This window comes from Pleuronectes platessa, chromosome 4 (genome assembly GCF_947347685.1).
Source record: "Pleuronectes platessa chromosome 4, fPlePla1.1, whole genome shotgun sequence".
NCBI classification, from domain to species: domain Eukaryota; kingdom Metazoa; phylum Chordata; class Actinopteri; order Pleuronectiformes; family Pleuronectidae; genus Pleuronectes; species Pleuronectes platessa.
Window position 1 is genome coordinate 9,566,278 of NC_070629.1, and position 21,861 is coordinate 9,588,138.

General features: G+C 40.7%; 1 protein-coding gene across 1 annotated transcript in view; it reads left to right on the forward strand.

Moving 5' to 3' along the window:
- Positions 1 to 21,861, forward strand: part of galnt9 (polypeptide N-acetylgalactosaminyltransferase 9) — a 109,128-nt gene that overhangs the window by 46,272 nt on the left and 40,995 nt on the right. The window contains exon 5 of the mRNA XM_053421867.1: positions 11,280 to 11,477. Coding sequence (XP_053277842.1) covers positions 11,280 to 11,477 — 198 coding nt within the window. The remainder of the gene's footprint in view (positions 1 to 11,279; positions 11,478 to 21,861) is intronic.

Here is a 21,861-nt window from a genome sequence, read left to right on the forward strand (position 1 = left end):
ATTCAAGCCTTTTTCTTGCCGTCGGTGTTCTGCGGATGAAGTGTATCTTTCGTCTCCTGGGCGGCGACTGAGGAGACAGGAGGGGGAGCAAGGCAGGATGAAGGAAACAGAGGAGGGATGGAGAGAATCGTTTTGGTTTCAGATTGCTTACAGCTTTCTGCATTTTTTGGGCCAACTACAGACTATAGGGAATGCAAACAAAACTATTCTAATGATTTAGAACACATCTTTTACTAAATATTACCACACTTCTTCTTGTGGTCGAGGGGTGGATCCAGGGGCATGGGCATCTTTTAAAAAAAATTTGCTAGTCACTTACTAACAAGAAATATGACAATTTGTCAAGAGTTTTTAAAGTACACAGTCTTCAAAAATACACCCCATAAACTATAGAGCTAACAGTAAACTATACCTAAATGTGCACCCTTCTGAATCAGGAATGGTGCACATTTCAGAATCAAAATCAGAATCAGACTTAACATTTGAGTTAAGTTAAAGTTAAACCCCGCTGTTTAAATTGTAGCCCATTCGAAAATTAGAACAATCTTGAATCTCCCTCTATTATGGTCCTAACTCTGGCCAATGATGTATACTTGCCAGTCTGTGTGTGTGTTATCCTTCTTAGAATGTAAAAATCATAAACAACCTCTCGTAGATGAGTCAGCGACCACACACTGTGACTTTTGTAAAGAGGTCATTGCATGTACCTTGATTGTTGCATCCTGCCGGTGTGAACAGCAACTAGAGCTTCTCCTCATCTTTCATTGCATGCTGTAAAAATAGATGCACATTTCTAAGTCACACATCCACCTCGATGCTCTGAGTCAGTTCTCGTTTTAGCCTCTCACTATTGCTTCCGCTGTACCAGTCGAGGCCTTGCTGCCAAATTTCCTTTTCGTTAGTTCACCTTCTGCCATTGTGAAAATGTCACACTTCTCCCTCCACTGTTCCCTCCCCCTACACATACCAACATAAACTCTCACCCACATCCCTGCTTCCATCTCCCGATGACCTGCTATCTTCGTACATTTACTTTCACACATTTCCACGAGGCAAAGAGAAAAGAGAAGCAGAGTCCCTGGGATTCCTCTCCAAGTAGAAGCTGGGGATACAGCGATAGAGGAGATGACAGGCGCCTTCAAGATGCTTTGTTTGTCTTGCTTGGATTTCTTTGTGTGTGTGAAACAGTGCATGGATTCATTATCTACTGTATGTGTGCAAACATTCTGAGCTGCACCTTTATTCAGATAGATTCACTTTTGGTATCTACAGTATCTATTCGTTAGAGTGGAAGCAGCTCCCTATCTATCATAATATGATTATGCAGTGTGCCACATACAGTGATAAGTGAGATGGATGCTTCCTGTAGATGTTGTGGTGAGTCTCCCTCACTGACCTTGTACACGCCGCCTGCCTGTGCATACTGAAGCAGAGACAATGCTGCCAGCCGTCGGCTGCAGAGCGACCATGATTCACTGTCATGGCGCTCCCACAGGGGCCCTGTGCATTTGCAGCTGAAATGTATTGCTGGTTCGCATTACCGTTAAAGCATAGATAATTGTATCGTACTATACAGTGCACCTGACAGCTGTCCCCACCCCCCACCCCCACCCCCGTCCCTTCATACCATGTTGGCTTACGAGGAGTTAAGAAGCGAGCGGGTTCCACCAGAGGAGTAGCGGAATCTGATTTCCACAGCTTAGCTTTCCTTTAATATGAGTATATGAAATTGTTGCCTATCATTAATGTGGTATTGCATCAGCCAAACGTGAGCGATCCATTCTCCCTCTAAGGTTTTATATCCATCCATCCCTGAGACAGAGGATGTCCATTCAGCCCGGACCCGTTTCCGTCTACATGCTCTGTAAATAAACAGGATTAATGGCAGGAGCTGGGAGCGTGTTGTAATTAGGACCCGCTCTACGCCTGGCTTCAGCCACACGGCTGCAGAAGGGAGGCGCTGGGAAATTGATATTTATTTGGTTTTGAAGCCCCTACACAGTTGCAATCTCAGGTTCTAATAACGATTAATGATTAGCCGTGTAGCGGCCGCTCTCTGCTGAGTGTGTGCAGGAGATAAGATTGTCATTGCTGGGAGGCTGTAATGAAATGCATGCCTCCGAAAGCAGCACTCTGATAAATGTTGAACGCGATGTGACCTGGTGAGTTAATCTTTACCTAGAAGACAAACTGTGGAAATTATACAAGTCCTAAACAGATAAAACCAACCTCCGAACCCTATCATAATGAAATATGCAATATTTGTCACATTTATATTTGATATCAGTTCCTTTGTTAATATCCTGGAGCTCTCTCTGCTCATTACGCCTTGCAGGTGCAGTGGTTCTATATTGCATTAGCTTTCAGCGTTATTGAAGCTGGAGGAGAGATATTTTCCTTCAACAAAAGTAAATGTTGTTTTGTAATGCTGCTCAGTGTGTCGGGCTATGGTTTTGGCTGCAGCCACACTGACGGTTCCACAGTGCACAGTTCAGGCAGATCTCTGCAACCACAGAGAGAAGACAGAGATTAATGCAGCCTCGACATTTGCAGCACATCAACCAAGTCCTGAGCAATGCATGTAGAAATGCTATTAGATCTATCATTTTCCAGTTCATGCCTCTGCATCACTTTCTACTTCTAAAAAAATCCTGACACCATAATTAATATTCAACATTAATATGTCCACACTCACGCACGCACACACTCACACACGCACGCACGCACACACACACACACACACACACACACACACACACACACACACACACACACACACACACACACACACACACACACACACACACACAGACACACACACACACACACACACACACACACACATGTTGGAGCTGCTCTGCTGAACAGCCATGCAGGAGGACTGTGGACGACCTCACAGTCAGAGATTTAATCTGCTTAATGGTTGGAGGCAGTGGCGGCTTAGATTCTGCTTCATGCACACAGAGCAAACACAAATTAACACTATCACAGTTCATTGTAACGCTTTGCTGTCTAAATGGATTAAAACCCACAGTGTTATTTGAGCGCTTTTGGAAACATTGTTATTGAATTAACACTTTATGAGGCTAAACTATTGACTTCTCTGTGTGGTAAAAGCTCAACACTCTTTTCTCACCACAAGAATGCATTGCTATAAGTTCCATTACTGTATCATCCCCACGGACACAAGTAAAGGGTGTCTTGAAAGGCGCAATATGAATTCAGCTATTATTATTATTGTTATTATTATATAATAACTATTATCTTTACATATGCAACCCCCATATCAAGAATGAATATTGTCAATATGATCACTTACACATATCTAGAAAAAAATCACATCCAATATAACAATCTATACCTTTTGCTTTATAAGACATTTTATTTAAACATAAAGCATTCATACCTTGTTTAACTTTAATATTTGCTATCATGAGATTTCATATTTTAAACAGCATTACAATGTATCGGACATTGTAATGCAGTAGAAAACCGCCACAGAAAAAAACTATAATGAAACAGGTAATCAAGATGTTTTCTCAGCCTTAAGTCAAACCTCTTGTTTCTACTGAAGGTCTGAAGAAGCCCAAGAGAGTCCAGAGTGTTGAGTGAGCATTCATATTTTATGGTAACTCATTCAAAAGATTTAAGGATGAACTTGTGCTGTCATGTTACAAAATGTAGAGTTAAAAAATATCCAGTTTCACAGAGCTAGAGGAAGAACTGTGTGAAAGGACAGCGGATACTAGCTTTAAATGGCTCCAAGCAAGATTTGCAATAATGTTTGAAAGAAAAATGAAACATAAAGACAGATTTTTAATCTTTAGTTAAACAATTAAAGGAGAACCTGTTGACAGGTCTTGGGAGTGCTGCAGAATGTGTGCAAAGCCATTTAAGCTACAAAAGACTGTGTCAAGAGACGTCTTGAGTCAGCTTCTGTTGGGTCTGAAGACTGGGGATGTTGCATTAGATGGGAGCTTATCCGACCACTGTAGGCTGCCAGTCATTGCTGCTTGAGGCGAGGAGCTCAAGGATATATTCATAGCTTCTATTCTAACACACCTAACTCTGGGGGCAACGCAGGCCCCATGTTTTTACGTGGAAGAAAAATAAAAAGAAGATATCTCTGATTCTGCTCATTTCATTCTGCCAAAATGTTGCTCTACTCAATGTTTTACATTTAACATGTAAATCACCGGCGAATGCTTCAGTACCAGATTTACATTTTGTCACCCACACGTTCTGCTGCTTTAAGTCTGATGGAGAATTAAAGCAGCACTTATTTTTGGCACTGAGGGCCCTGGTGCCCTTGGGGCATATCTCTGAGTGCCATTAAATCCCATTATCTGATATTTCTCTGCTTCAGAATCATTCACAATTCTAGATCCATTAATCTGGGATTTTAAATATAAAAAACTTAATCTCAAAGAAGAGAGCTGCAGGGTTTTATATCTATGTGTGAAACGCTGCTATGTTGTGAAGTTGATATAAACTGAGATAGTACAGTGATTCTTATCCTGGTTTGTGGTAGACCTTTCTTTTTATATAATTCTGTGAAATGTGCTCACAGGCTAATATGAAACTAGACAAAGACAGTGACTAAATCGGAAGAGCACCTGCTTCATTATGAGACGCTACAAGAAATGAAGCAGTGGAGCCAACAGCAATTGAGGTTGTCAACACGTATTCACAATATTGGATGAGTCATCACTGGAAAGGGGGAAAATCCTATTGTAGTATGGAGCCGAGTATGATTCGGATTGATGCGGATGAATAGCACTCTCAGTGTTATGCAGATGAAATGGTAGGTATATGAAGAGGAATGACACAGAGAGATAGTCGAGACCAGATGTGTCCTAATTTCCAGAGCGTCTCTGTCTTATCAGCCTCATGAATCCCGGAGGTGCGGGCGCTGCTGGCTGGCTCAGGGGTGTCATTGGGATCCCAAGGGCGCAGGGAAATGGATGGAGGATGTGCAGGGGTGGAGGCAGAGAAACCTTCTCAAGGTTAGCTATAGTGAAGAGGAAGATTCAGAGACAGCACAACCTCAGCTAACCACGTCCAACTAACCATGCTGGGATCACTGCTACGATAACAACCATGTGGGAGGTTAAAGCAAAGTCTTTATTCCAACACAGAGAGTATGGATGATACGATTTTAACAGTCACACATCTCCCACTCTAGACAGATGAAGGTACTCAGGAAATGTGGAAGTTATCAACACTCAAAACCCTAGTGTGGAATTTGTCACAGGCTATCGGTAAAGGTGGGATGTGAAAGAGCTGTGTAAACATAGATGTATTAGCAGAGCTGCATAAAGCCCCAAGATTCGGGCCTTATACTCTACAGGTCAGGCATTGTACTGCAGCAACAAAACAAAAACGTGTGATCTGATAAACATAGAGTGTACGTAAAGAACGATGACTCATCTCCACTTCTCTGAACCGAGGATATAAACGCTGCCATCTTGCGCATTTTTTGCCAGAGTTTGCACAGGAGCGCTCTGGAGATAAGGCCCTGTCCATTAATGAACCCGGCCAATCATTGGTCTGTCTCAACTGTCAATCATGAGGTTTAACCCCGTTATTCTGGAAAAATAACAAGCAACATTCATTTTTATTTATTGTTCCCTATCCCAGCCGTTTACATTGAGGAAGCAGGTTTTTCCTACTTTAGAGACAGCCACATCGGGGTGATCAAGATGCTTTAACTTCACTTTTGGGAAGCTGTAAGGTTGTAAACAATAAGACGCAGTAGCCACACAGGTCCAAGCTAACCAGGAAGTGGAAACGCTATGCACTCTGCAAGCACTATTGAGTGAAATGAATGTGTGCATATTTTGATATCAGATTCTTGGAATATTTTAGTTGGTGTCCAAGTCACTTTCAAGGCTCTTCACAGAATAAGGTTGAGACCTGAACAATTTATGGAGAGCCCAACTTCGACAATGAGCAAACACTTATCCACAGCAGAGGGAAAAATCTTTTGTCTCACAGCGTGAAACCTCCGACAGAATTGGAGTCAGGTTGGGCGGGCGTCTGTTGTTACAGGCTGGGTTTAATTAAAGGAGAATAAAAGGGGAGAGAGGAGAGACACTGCTGTAACTGTTGTGGTAACTGTTGTGGTCGAGCACAGTTTTAATGACAGACCCAAAGGTGTAATAACAGCAGCATGAAACAGCACCAATTATTTATACTTTATACTTTATACTAATAATCCTACTCGTAAAAATAACAATAATAATAATAACTGAGCAGTGGTGTTAGATCTGGATCGTGCAGCTCAGAATTCTGCAGAATGAGGACAGAGAGGAACAGTAGAGGAGAGAGAGGACACAAAGTTTGATAGAGGACCTGTAGTGTGATACAAATACACAAAGAACGAGAGAGAGAGCAGAGCATCATCACTAGGAAGCCTGCATTCTGAGAGTGAACCGATGTTTACAGGGGCGACCTATATTTTACCATGGATCTCGGTCTTTAAGAGCTTTATACATAAGGAGCGGGATTTTGCAGGATCACATCGGTGCAGAAGAGTTAATATGGTGGAAATTTAAACTCTTTTTCTAGTTCCTGTCACTACTGGCGCTATAGTATTTTGGGTATTTGTGACATACTGACAATAAAGAATTACAGTTGTCCAGACTGGAGGTAACAAATGCATGGACTTGATTGCTAGCTACCCTTTGAGATAGGATGTTTCTAATTCTTATAGTCTTGCACAGGTGGCCTGGTCTGAATACTTTGTTTTGGTGGCTGCTTTCAACATGAATATGAATGTTCACCAACTATAAAGATTTTTCCCATGTGACCCTATAGGCATCATTACTCACCAGCTTATGATTATAAACTGCCACGCTTGCTTTTCAAGTTTTTTTTCTCCAGTGCAAATAAGTAATTTAATTAAAATCTTAAACACATAATTAATTCAGGAACATGCAGTGGGAACCAAACACAGCCAGCATGAGACCAGCTGCACACTTCAAGCTGCTTTTTCATCTGGAGTGATCCCTGGTTGTTTCAATTTTGCAGGTGAAGACATTTAGCCAATACCAATGGAGATTTGATTATTAAACACTCAGTGGTGACTTTATTAGGTTCAGCTCTACACTCTAAGGTAATCCAATATATATGTTCTAGTCTAGTTTTGATGACATTTGCAATATGTTTTTCAAGGTTAACACAGTTACAGACAGTATTTCAAACATATTTTACTTGATGTAGTTTAAGACATATTTTTCATCATCACAGGTTGTAGTTATCAATCAATCAATCAATCGATCAATCAATTCAACTTTATGTACATAACAGCTTTCAAACAAATCAATTGAAGGTACTTCACATGTGATAAAAGACAACAATGAAAGAAAGTAAAGATAATATAATATGTGTTATCAACACTTAAAGTAGTAATAAGATGAATAATAATGACACAATGACAATGTTGCACTGAACTGTATGATATTCAAAAGCCTTTATAATCTTCTATGCTCATGTATGTAGACAGGAAACATAATGATACATAAACATTCTTATTAATATATAGTCCAATGTTAACCTCAACAATTTTCAAAACCTATATATATATATATAGAGAGAGAGAGACAGAGAGTGAGAGAGAGAAAGAGGGTAGAATGTATCGCAGATCAACTCTATTTAATGGCATTAAAATATACAGGTCTACTTAACAGACATCTAACTGTATTTTTTAGTATCATTTTTAATTTGGTATAGATTCAACATCATACTTGATAACAAAAGAGGGTCAAAGTAAATAAATATACAATAAATATAAAGCTGAAACAAGACAACATCTTTGTTCAAGTGCTCCTATTTTCAGTAAGTTTGGTTTTAATTGGTTATTTGATTCTAAAATCAAGTAAAACTTTATGATTGACAGCTGAGACTGACTGATAATTGCTCAAGCATGTGTATGGGTGGGACCTCACTGCTGTGGCTCCACCCCCTGAGACTCTGGCTCCAAATTTGCAAGATGGCACCGCTTGTATCTGGGAAATTTTGCATTATTAATTTCTGGATAGTGAGAAAAGTGGAAACATGTTGTCAATCTTTATTTATATGACATGAGGTGTCTGCATGGCTTTAACTGGGTCATAACCAGGTCAAATTTACCCACTTTTTTCATCCACAGCTTCCATCAACAATGTCACAAATTAAAGAAGAAAACGCTCAAAACAGTTTCTTCAACAGTAATCATGGCTTTGGAGTAAAGAGGGAAAGCACTCGCTGCCTGCGTCTCAGAATTGCAGCTTTAGTTCTTTATAGTATAGTTCCCCACCTTCATGTGATAAGTAGTAATTTTGCTTTGGAAGATAAATGGGTTTCACTTCATCAAGAGAAGTAGATGGGGAGGAGAGAGGGGGGAGGGAGAACGAGAAAGGAATCAGGGGTGAGCAAGAGAGTCAGTGGGTCGGGCGATATAGAGAGAGCTGTGAGAGTGTGGGAGTATTCTTCAGAGATACATTTATCATTTTATAATTGCAGCCTCCTTTTTAAATTTAGAAGTATATCACGTAAAGAATTGAACTGAATTGTTGAGGCTCTCTTTGATGATGTGTTGGAGATCATCTCTCAGCATGATGAAGATTATACAAATGTAGCCAGAGCCTGCAGTGTTTCAGCTCTGTGCTCTACCATATGGACATTAGCACCATGTCTCCAAGGCTTCAAATAGCAGAGGGAGCTCCCAGTAGGTGGCATTGCCAGGGAACCATTCCAGTGACATAAAGACACTAGAACCAAAAACCTGGAGTGTTTTGTCTTATCAGTAATAAGATGCTGCTTGGCGCTGTAGCGTGTGCCTCTTCAGACATAGTAAGGAAACTGCTGAGAGCAGCTGATACTTCACATTATGAGTGGTGTTGGGGTTTGGCATTGGTTGTGGAAAATGTAGTTCCCACAAGGTGCACGAAGTAAGAAACATTTATCGACCTTGCATGTTTTATGAAAAGGGGAAATTCAGTTTGTTATAGTTGTGTGGATTTAAGGTGAGAGGACAGAAAAAAGCTCGGCTGGAACACAAAATGTTTCACACTGCTCATACTGTGCTGATGATCCCATTGGCAATATCAAGACACACACAGCAGGCCATTTTTTTTTTCATTTAGTCCATCGTTTCCGTTGCTTGGTTACAGAATAAGCATGATGCTCCAAATGTTTGTAATCTCAAATAGTTTTCCAAAGCAAGAGTAAGAGCTGCCTTTGTCGTTGGTCTATTTTCACCATCTAATGCTGTGTTTACAGTATCACAGTGCAGTCACTCCCATGTTCATCGTAACAAAGTGACAGGTCGATGTTGAAATAATGAAGCTCACTGATGTGTTTTTAATATTTGTAGCTCCATGGCACAGATAAATAAGATATCAGGTTTTAGCTGCCTATGCTGAGGTTTATATATCTGAAGTCATGGTCATTGTTGCGTGTAGGGAATTGTTTAAACATATTACACATTATTTACAGCTGTTGTTTTTTTCTGCTTTATATACATTTTAAACTCAGTAAGGTTTAGCATCATTTAACTCTGCAACACTAATTTTCTATCGGTGCAATTCAATGTCTTGCACTCCTGCTACATTATATTCTAATTGAAATGTACATGTAATTGTTTTTACCTTATTTTCATTTTTTCCTATAATTTCAGTTTATATTGTATATTTATCTATTAATTAGTTTTACTGATTTAATTTTGTACAATCCCCTGTCCTACTCTAACTCAGCCAATAAGCCTGTAGTGCACTGATAAAGGATTATCGTATTGTGTCGTATCTTCTTATGTACATCAGAAAATGATTGACCCACTTAATTCATGTCTTTAGGTTTGAAGCCGAACACAGTGACTGAGACTCTGTGGCAGGAAGTAACTTCCTATAAAACCACATTGTTTTCCTTTTACATTTCTGTGTGTGTATGGTTTAAATCAACAAGATGCAATAAGCACACATCCCAAAATGTTGAACTATTTGTTTGAAATAAATCAGTGTTGACTGTTGAAAGGAGACTGGAAATCAACTGCATCCACTGCTGTCAACATATTTATCATCATCCACAATGCTACCTTATTTATAACTGGAGTAAATCTATAGGAAATGAACTGCTGGGCTGTGAAGTAAGCGTGCTGGCTGAAGTAAGATCGAATTCTCTCTAACAGCCAGAACACCGCTCACTCATCAACATGCTCAAACGGGTTTTAGACATTTATTTTAAAAGGTTAACGTCTTTTAATCTTTTGACACCACTGACCTGGTTAATAGATTGATTGCTCTCAGTAATTAGCGATGATCCCTCTCAACTACCCCCAGAGCTCGTGCTAAATGATTATTGTACTAAAGCTAAGAAACAAGTTCCATTAGAATATAACTGTTTTACTAATTCATTCTAAAGGGGTTTATTCTCAACTGACAGGGCCTGTTCCTCGCCACGCTCTGCCCCAGGGTGTTTTGTGAATATGGCCTCTGCTCTCGATTTGATGCGCTCTAAAAGAATATGTGCTGGCCAAGCATCCCCAGAGCAAAATCCATGAGATAAAGTCTGTGCAGAGGAAGGCTGTTTCAAAAACTAACATGCCACCTTTCACACAGAGGATGGAAAGAAGAGAGAGAATGTGGATAAAGAAAGCTTCTCCCTGCACCTGATGTGTTTCGCTTTATCAGGTTCTACGTGTTATCGCGACTCTCGGCTGGAAAAGTGTCACATTTTGACATTTCGTTTTCATGAGTAGGAGAGATAAAATATGATATGATGTTATTTGTTGTTGCAGGAAAAATTCATTTTCGCAAAAAGGGATCGGATCCGGCCGGCAATCGTTTTCAGTGTTGAATAAATGCTGATTTGACAGACTGCATCATAGCGGGAAAACCTGTGTAAATGTTGCAGCAGAATAAAACTCGAGAAATGTTATGCAGTCATCCAGAGCTGCTCTTGGCTTCGTGGAATCTGGATCAAGAGTGAATACTTTTCTTTTTAATGTCTTTTATTTTATTTTTTCCAAGGTGGCACCATACTTTTTGTGAAAGCACTTTCACAGTGTTATTTGATTTTACATTTATATTCAGTTTCAATACCTCTTGAGTCACTCATGACCAAATTGTTCTTGTTGTAATACTAGTATTTCAAACCTCAGAGTTAGAGTATTGGCAGCTTTATTCTCCTCTCTCGTTCCCGTTTCACCTTTGCAGCCGTGCTTTGAAGCTCCTGCGTACTTAACTTGAAGAGTCTGCACTTAACTTCTCTTAACTCCTTTCTCTTTTCTAAATCCATAGGGCCGAACCTATTCTGACCCGGATGAAGGAGGATCACACCCGCATCATCCTGCCCGCCATAGACAACATCAAGTATAACACATTTGAGGTGCAGCAGTACGCCAACGCCGCCCACGGCTACAACTGGGGACTGTGGTGCATGTACATCATCCCGCCGCAGGAGTGGCTGGACAAGGGCGATGAAACAGCCCCTATCAGGTGAGGGCCTCGGCTGGTGAACGGCGTTCATTATGGATGAGGATGTTTGATGAAATATGGATAGGCCCCGGGATATGACTTATTCATGTGTTGAGCCATCAAACTAAGGCCCTCTGTAGTCCAGGTTGCCACCCAAACACACAAATAAAGCCTCCCCACAGAGCGCTGTCTAATTACCATGACTTTGATGACTATCTTCATTTTGATGCAGGATCACGAGGCCACAGTCATGCGTGTGTAATTGCGTGTCGAATATGAGCAGAGCGTTCCATTACACCACCGCTGTTGGGTGGAGAGCTCGGGCTTGTATCATGTTTCCGTATAATTATTGAATTGGTTTTGTCCTTGGTAAAATCATATTGGATTTTAATAGTGTGAGAAGAGCAGAGGAGTAAATGTGCTGCATGGACATTGTCCTCTATTCCAATCTGTTTGGTCAGGATAAGCTACTGAACTAACTACAGAATCCATGTAGTGAGGTTTAAAGTATTATCTGCGATCATTAAACTCACTGTTAAAGCATTTCACTTCACCTCTAACTGTTCTCCTATGACTGATAACAATAGATCCACTCTGGAAATGTGGTTAGACCCTCTGGTTACCGTTTATCTGCAATAGCATATCTACCTACATGAAACTGACTGAAGAATATTATATTGGAAAAGTATCTTCGGTCCTAAAAACTCCAAAACCAAAACAAAAGCCTCTAACCCCTTATTGCCTGAATTAATTTCCAATTATGTTATTATGTTTTTGGCTGTCATACAGATGCTAAATTAAGTGGAGATTGTTCATTTCAATATAACATATACAGTAGATAAAAAATTAAGGTATGACAAATTAGTGACATTAGGCATAACAGGGCATAACCTTAATTTAACAAATTTTCCAGTCTCTGGTATGTTGATTATTATATTGATGCTGCTTTTGATTGAAATTATATATGTTTCTGTACAATCATTGCTGTTCCATCATCACAGTATTTCAAATACAGCTTAATACCTAAAATAACTTTGTCCAAAGGGGCTAGTATGTATTTTCCACCCCAACCACTAGATGGCGGCAGAGTGCTTCCAATACCTTCCTTGGTATGTGTAGTATTTGCACCATCAGGCACAATGGTCACCTCGGCGGCATTAAGACCGGAATGGGTCAACAAGGGGTTAAACCTAAACTTTTTTAAGCAGTACACTTTTGTAAGCAGAAATACTTTTCTCTGCTTCTTCTGTTAATTCCCATCACCACTACTTTTTAAGTCACTGCTAAGCCACGTGATGTTTCATATCATAACCCGTCCAGAAAGTGAAGAAGGGATTATTTCCTTTGAGCCCCTGTAGTTTTTTGGAAATATGTGCAGAAGGGTTTGAGTCTCATGACAGAAGCTTAACAGTGTAAAAAAAACTGAGTGGACATCATTTATACTGAGTTTATGAAGACAACAGATTTAACATTCAATTTAAACATTCAAGAGAAAAGAAGGGATATAGAATAGAGAGAGAGAGAGAGAGAGAGAGAGAGAGAGAGAGAGAGAGAGAGAGAGAGAGAGAGAGAGAGAGAGAGAGAGAGAGCGAGAGAGAGAGAGAGAGACCAGGAACAGTTGTGTAATCGTCAGCTGTCGGACTGGTTGTTATTATTAATGAAAGCAGCCCCAGTTAACAGCAGTGGCCTTATTATCAGAATCATGATAGGTCGTTATGATAATTATAGCACTAATAATAACAGTCAAGCATTGTCAGAGAGAGCGAGAGAGAAAGAGAGACCACCCACTATTTCCTTCTGAAATAATGAATGGATAATTACCTGCAATAGCTGAACCTTTCAGGCTTTTGCTTTGTCCAACTTTTCTAATCAGTGTGAATATTAAAAGTCTGGGAGCTATATTTTCATCATGTGGTACATTAAGAGATCTTGAGGCGTGCTGCCCCCAGCATCTCCTCTCTGAATGCTCAAATCAGAAACGCTCAACCTGCCATAACAATAGGAAAAATCGTACGTCACTTGAAAGAGAAGATTACAATGATTTTGTTGCCAAGGCAGCCAGGCCGAGCCTGCTCGAACATGAAGGAGAGACACAAAGAGAAAACAGTAACTGGAAAACATCTACAGAAAAATGTGTAAGAGAGGGGTAGCTGCAGTGCTGTCTTTTATTGATATTCCTCCGCATTCAATATCTTTGTCTGTGCTGCAGTCTGGAATAAATAACAGATAAAGATAATTTTCACAGTATGCACGTAGCAAATGTGGTCATGCCTATCAAAATGTCCTTCAGCAACACGTTGTAGCCGTCTGCCAGGTTCAGGGTTAACTCTGCGAGCTGTCCCTGAGCTTTGATCCCTCTGATGAGATGCATTAATGCATCCGTCTCAGTGGGACGTGCAAGGAAACAAACAGCACTGGGAAAATGTATAAGCAGTGGTGACTGACCTGTGTTGAAGTACGGCCATTTAGAAACATTTGAAGGACAACGAGCAAACATTTCACATATTTCTTTGGATGGAGGAAGTGTCACTGTCGAGCTGCACGTTTTAATGCCGGAAAGTCCAGGCCAGTGCAGGAGCCAAGAGTTTGAGGTCAAGCAAGAGACAGCATGAAGTAGTTCGACTATTGGTTGTCATCTTTTCCATATTAATGGTGCTGCTGGATTACAAATGCTGCTGTGTGCTTTGCCACTGCAATTCAAATGGTATAAAATCTTTATACCTGAAGATGATTCATCCTTGGAAACTTTTTTCTAGCTAGAATATTTTTGCAATTCTAAAAGAAATTATAACCCAACCTAAACTTTTTTAATGTGCCATACAGAGGCTGGATGATGGCACAACGATGGCCAGTAGCCCATAGTGAGCTTAATTGTCAGGACTCCGAGGCCAATCGGAGTGTGTCTAGGGTTCATGGCTAATAAAAAAAATATTGCTAAACATTATCAGTCTTTGTCAGAGGGGTCAGAGGTCAACGACAGCATGGACATATATCATTGGAGCAGCAGAGATGTGTAGTGCCCATGACTTATCTATCTAATAACTCCACAAATCTCTCTCTGTATATACAGTGCCTTGCATAAGTATTCACCCCCCTTGGACTTTTTCCCATTATGTACTGTTACTAACTGGAATTCAAATAGACTTAAATAAACTTTTTCCCGTTTGATCAACAAAACATGCATAGTACTTTGGAGGTGCAAAATAAATTTTATTGTGAGACAAACAATAATGAGAACAAAAAAGTTGACATCTGTTGGGTGCATAAGTATTCACCCCCCTGTGTCAATACTTGGTAGAACCCCCTTTCGCTGCAATTACAGCTGCAAGTCTTTTGGGGTATGTCTCTACCAGCTTTGCACATCTAGAGATGGAAAGGTTTGTCCATTCTTCTTGGCAAAAAAGATGAAGCTCAGTCAGATTGGATGGAGACCGTCTGTGAACCGCAATCTTCAAGTCTTGCCATAGATTCTCTATTGGATTGAGGTCTGGGCTTTGACTGGGCCATTTTAAGACATTAACATTCTTTAATCCAAACCATTCCTTTGTAGCTCTGGCTGTATGTTTAGGGTCATTGTCCTGCTGGAAGATGAACCTCCGCCCCAGTCTCAAGTCTTTTGCAGACTGCATCAGATTTTCTTCAAGGATTTCCCTGTATTTGGCTCCATCCATCTTTCCCTCTATTCTGACCAGTTTCCCTGTACCTGCTGAAGAGAAGCATCCCCACAGCATGATGCTACCACCACCATGTTTCACTGTTGGGATGGTGTGCTCAGGGTGATGGGCAGTGTTGGGTTTTCGCCACACATAGCGTTTTGCATTGAGGCCAAAAAGTTCAATTTTGGTCTCATCTGACCAGAGCACCTTCTTCCACATGTTTGCTGTGTCTCCCACATGGCTTCTGGCAAACTCCAAACGGGATTTTTTTATGGATCCCTTTCAACAATGGCTTTCTTCTTGCCACTCTTCCATAAAGGCCAGATTTGTGGAGTAGACGACTAATAGTTGTCCTGTGGACAGATTCTCCCACCTCAGCTGTGGATCTCTGCAACTCCTCCAGAGTAACCATGGGCCTCCTGGTTGCTTCTCTGATTCATTTTCTCCTTGTCCGACTCTTCAGTTTGGGTGGACGGCCTCCTCTTGGTAGGTTTGCGGTTGTGCCATATTCTTTCCATTTTCTTATAATGGATTTTATGGTGCTCAGAGAGATGTTCAAAGCTCTGGATATTTTTTTATAACCTAACCCTGCTTCATATTTCTCCACAACTTTATCCCTGACCTGTTTGGTGAGCTCCTTGGTCTTCATGATGCTGTTTGTTCAGTAATGATCTCCAACAAACTCTGAGTCCGTCACAGAACAGGTGTATTTATACTGAGATTAAATTGCAGACAGGTGGACCCTATTTACTAATTATGTGACTTGCAAATGTGACTTGTGAATGCAATTGGTCGCACCAGATCTTTGTTAGGGGTTTCACAGTAAAGGGGGTGAATACATATGCACTCAACACTTTTCAGATTTTTATTTGTAAATAATTGTGAAATCCATGTAATATTTCCCCCCACTTCCAAATGATGCACTATTTTGTGTTGGTCCATTACATAAACTCACGATGAAATAAATTTTAATCTGTGGTTATACCATGACAAAATGTAGAAAAGTCCAAAGGGGGTGAATACTTATGCAAGGCACTGTATGTGGAGCGCATATCTGAGGAACCTTATCGGCTTCTCACCTGCTATATGTATTGTATAGCTCCCAAGAAAGTGCAATGTTGAATTGGTGCGATTTTAAACCTTATGTTCAATATTAATAAAGCTTAGTGCTATAGAAGGAGCTGGGCTCATAAACATGTGACGTTTCGGACAACAGCTCGTTCTGGGATCTGCCTTGTAGAGTTGAGTTTCACCAAACTTTGGATAAACAGGGGGACAGCTCTTTGTGCAGCAGTGGTGGTGCAGCTCCAGGGTTCTGTGGACTGAGCCCTGACTCAATTACTGCAGGTCACATTTACAGTTCAGAAAGAAAACCGCTACCCGAATAACCACAGGCCAAACACACAGTCCATTTCATACAGGCAGGATTAGAGCAGACACTGCACGGGACTAGTAAAAGGAAAGAGCGTCCATCTGCTATGCTAGACGTGGTTGAGTTAGGGAAGTATATGTTTTGAGATAAATGAGACTTGAAACTTGCCAACAGAGCTGCATCTCAATATTAGCCGAAGGTCTCTAAAAGGTTTCATAGCTTTGAATAAAAGCAACTTGATAAACTCAAAACAAGGGCAGAAAACAAACAACCACATCAAGGACAAAGCATAAAAAAAAACATAAAGCTAAAATAGAGTCAAAATGAGAGCTATCATATTCATGAAGTAGCCAGTGTCGCTCCTCTGACAGGTGGATCTGCAGCTGAAAACCCGATCGCTTTGGAAGCGTCTGCCTGAGGAGCCGAGGCTGAACACCGGCTGATGGGTTTTCAAAGCTCTGCAGTCATTTCAAGTTGAATCTTTGGAATAGGTAGAATTTCTGTCTGTTAGTCCTAACCCCACTGGCAAACTGAACAGATGCTGCAGTCAGAATAGAGTAGATTTGTTTCACGTAAAGCCTCGGCTGATGCATTGTTGCCAAGCTGCAAACATGAAACATACTGACGTTTACTGCCAGAATGTCTTGTAATATTCCAAAACCACTATAAGCTAAAACATTCACGTATACTGCTGTGTTTTGGCCGAGGGCAACAGCAAACACTGAAATTCCAAAAGCCCAGTTTCATTACCTTGCTTGGTCCTGCATAACAACAACAACTTTCATTTCATACAGGACGTCTCATACAGAACAATAATGTGGTGACACTTTATATTATGGAACTAAATACCCCAGGAAATTGATGTATTATTTATCATCAACTGCTCCACTTGAGATAAAAGACCAGAGAAGAGCCTCAGACACGGCACAACTGCTTTCTGTTTCCCTGTTGACAGTTCGCTGCAAATGGACAGATCGCCTCAAGGGCCAGCTGAAGTGTGTCGGCTGTGCGGATTTCTACTGGAAATCATTCTCCCACTTATTTCCTCAAGGTTACTGTGCATCAACCGCAGAAGCTCTGTGGCCTGTCGGAGTCTCAGTCTTATAGCCTCTTCTGGCTGCTTGCAGATATTGCACTACAAAGACGGTGAAAGGGCACAAGCCTGCCCAAAACTCACATTCTGACACTGCAGAGCATTGTTTGCCAAATGAGATTGAAAAAAAATGAGGTTTTCTAGACCAGCTGCAGATATTATAGGAGGGACAGAACAGGAAGCCTGAAATTTCCAAACAAAATGACACGATTCTTACGAGGAAATGGGTGATATAGATGGATGAAATTCAAAATCTATTTGCTCTGTTAATGGCTTAAATGATGGCATATAAATCACCTTCAGACAAATCGGAGTATCAGAATCTTTTGTGCAGTACTCTATTCAGTTATGGTTGGGTATCCTTGAGGGAAATACTTCAATGTAAACATCTTTCCTTGGCAGATACTTGAAGATGTCACAATTGAGACTGCATTTGAAAACAGGTCATGGTGCAAGAAGACCATAAATGAGTGTGATACTCCCCCTTAGAGGAAAAGACATTGAGAAATCGAACACAAACTAAAGGTTTTTACCGCACTTTCAATTACAGCTGATGAAGCTGAAAGAATAAATAAATAGTTTAATTTGATAATCCACCCACAAGATATTGTGGAATTAGTCAAATGCCTTTAAGAATAAAATCTTACAGCGAAACTGCCATTAATATGTCTGAAACTTTCTCTCATACCAACATCTGGACTGTCGCACAGAGGTCACAGAAAAACCAGATGTGTGTTTCAAAGTTTCTACAGTGGTGTCCTCATCTGGGAGGAAAAATAAGCAAAGCTAAATGAAAGTCTTAATCTTGCCAAATTGCATCCATGTATCAGAGGTTCATACTGCATACTGAAAGTAAATGATCCTGCTGGGGCAAAGTTAACGGGTACAACCATCTGTACACTAGGAATAACTAAACCTACTGGCATCAGAGGACAAATCCACTGGAAGATTTCCAGCATCAGTCTGCGGTATCTAATGCAAGCCAGACGTTATTTGTGACAAACGGTTATCATTTCCTCTTGTTGTTTGGGTGTGTGTGTTGTTTTCTGCACAAAAGGCCAGAACAACGGTGCAGGTGAGGAGAGAGAAGTGACGGAGAGAGAACAATGGATCAGTTTTTTCATTTCCACTTACAAAATATTACAAAGAAGCCTCTGGAGACTGTGTCATGTTTCACACACAGCTGATGGCAGGGTCACACCGAGTAGGAAATGAGCTGCACTGCATCAAAAGCTGCTGAAAGTTCTTGTTTGGGAAATTGGTATGTCTGTATCTTCTGATTTCTCTCTGTGTATAGTTGAACATCGCTGTGATACAGCAAATCAGAAATGAAATTATTGCTATTGGATTATTGAAACCAAAAGTAGACCGGTGTCGTATTTAGTGTCTCTATTTGTAAAATTCTTAAAAAGGAACATCTGGCTGCAATTATTCATGTAATTGGCCTGAGTTAATTGGCTCCAGTGGGGTAATTGCTTTTTCATGCCTTAGTGCCGCAATTGACTTTTTTTCCCTCCACCAAACATCACCAATACATAACGCATTGAAATGCTATTACTCCAACTGATGTGACGGTGTTACTTCTGAAGCATAATAGCTCATCCTGTGTTGAAAAGCATAGTTACATAATTCAATGTGGTCAGCCAAAGGTTTTTATCTTCATCATCACATGCATCTGTCTCGAGGCGCTGAGTCTGTGCTTCAGTGTATTTTGTTGCCAGGAAGCGTTTTTTTCTTCTTCTTCTTACCGAAGGGGAACGTTCAAAAAGAGCTGCACAAAGTTTGCAGACGAGCGAGGTAGGTCACTTGTCAGGAGAGGAGAAAGGATGGGGGTGAGCGGGGCTGAGTATGTGCTGTGTCTGTCTTTTTTATCTGCACAGCCAGTGCAAATAATGGTGCTTGAAAGGCTCCCCGACAACAGATTATAATTTAAACAAGACTGTTTGAGGTTACGTCAGGTAGGATGAGTGTATAAGAGAGCAAGCTCGGATAAATGCAAGATACTTTCGGTGTGCAACAAAAGCCATAGAGGAATTAGCTACAACACCACATATTGTTGGACGTCAGAGAAATGAGAACGAGAGAGCACTTCACAATTACCTCAAGGAGTGTTAGGATCCAAGATTCAATTGAATTATGATTATTCGACACAATATTGTACAGCAAGAGTATGCTGCTGATGGTCGATTAGCAGTTTAGTTATCAACAATACCCATAGGATGCTCGCCTGCTCACCTACATTCTCTAGAACCAGAGAGGCGGTGGACTAGTGGCAAAAACTTGGACTATGGGCAGAAAAGGTCTCTGGTTTCGTCTCTGGTTCGACTCCACGGAGAAAAAACAAAAAGACAAACCTGGATTGATCTGTCCAAAAATCCAAGAGGATTCTCCCTACCCTGTCTAGTGCCCCTGAGCAAGGCACCTTACTCCCCCAACATCTGCTCCCCGTGCGCCGTACATGGCTGCTCACTGCTCTGTGTGTCCTTCACCAGATGGGTTAAAAGCAGAGGTTAAATTTCCCTACCTGCATGAGTGTGCCTGTGCATGTCTGTGCATGTGTTTGGGACAAATAAATGTATCTTAATCTTAATCTTACCTGTACCATCTTGTAGGGGATGGGGGTGGCAAAGAGGGGACAGCCTCCCCCTCCATTGAATCAGTAATAAGGTCACACAAGTATATAAGTGTATCTTTAAAATGTCTTGACGTTATTTTTGACATGACTGGTTGAAGTGGGTTCACGTCACCCTGCATCTCTATTAGTTTGGTGAAGATCCAGGATTTTCAATAATAACTCTCAGGGTCTTTAATGGGTTCTTAACCTAAAAAGCACTTTTCTTGTTGTTTCTCACCCTGTGTGGCTCAGTGCACCCTTTTAGTACAGTCAGTGGATCATAATGCAGCTCTCACTGAAGTGCTTCCCGCTGCCTTGTCTCTCAAACTGAAGTGGAAAATGCACATGTGCCTCTCCTTTGTGTTTGTGTCTGTGTGTGTGTGATAGTATTTGGTGAAGTTTCCCTGAGTGTCCTTCTAGAACGAAGAATAAAACCACTCATTGGTCACTTTAAAGCAAAAAACCCTCAGAGCTAAGTCCTCTGTATGGATGTAATGCTTTTTGAGGGGCTTTGTCCCAGAGCACTTAGGACCTGACAGATAATAGAACTGAGATGCAGCCCTGGGGAGACAGCAGCTAAAGTGGGACCATTTCTTTTAGTAAAGGTGGAAAGTAAGCACTGGCTTTTGTCAAAAAAAGAAAAGAACATGCTCTCTTGCTCCATCAGATTGACTTGATTTGTCATTTCTAGTAAAATATTTTTGTATTCTAAGTATTTTTTAGGTTTTTCTGCTAAAACATTGGTCAAGAAATCTGACATTTACACAAGCTGAACTAATATGAAAGATAAAGATGAAGATAAAGTAGCTTTATTGTCAATTTCTTAACATGTTCAAGACATACAAGGAATCGATACGACGTTTCCCACTCTCCGACAGTGAAACATATAAAGTGCAAAGGCACAACAGATAAGACAAGACATTTCCTAATACTAAGTAAACATACCGTTTTTTTAGTACAGCAGCATAAGGTTCTCTAAAGCAGGGGTCTTCAACTGGTGGAGAGATGGAGCAGGGACCCCCTACTATATATATTGTATACAATTGTGTTTTATATTAAACTGGGCCTAGTGCCATATATAAACACAGCTACCCTGTTATTGTGCATTCAATACTAAGCTATTCAAATATAACACGGCTTAATTTATTCATGTTTTTAATTTAAACATGTGCAGGGTACAGGGTGGCCATGCCACTGCCATTTATAAACATACATCTTGCATACAACACTGGGCTATTAAAGTAATTCACAGATTCATGTTTTTATTTTAAACATACATGTAGAAGAGACAGTGAATCCTCAAGCCATCTGTGGATGGCATACATACGCCCACATCAGTGAGATGTCGGACCCTGATGGGTAGCACACAACTTATCTAACCTTGGACGGATGGAGGTTGTCAGGCAGAGGGTCAAATCAGACTCTCAATATGTTGGATGCATGTTTATGTGTATTCAAAGACATTTAAATATGTGGAAAAAAATTGGTTAGAAAATAAATCAAAAATGATAAAAAAAATTAAAAAATGGTCTAATAAACCAAACATTTTGGGACCCCCCGGCAGTACCTCCGTGGACCCCCTAGGGGTCGCGGACCCCCTGTTGAAGACCTCTGCTATAAAGTGTAAACGTAGTGATTAAAGTGATAACAAAGAGTGCAACAAGTACAAG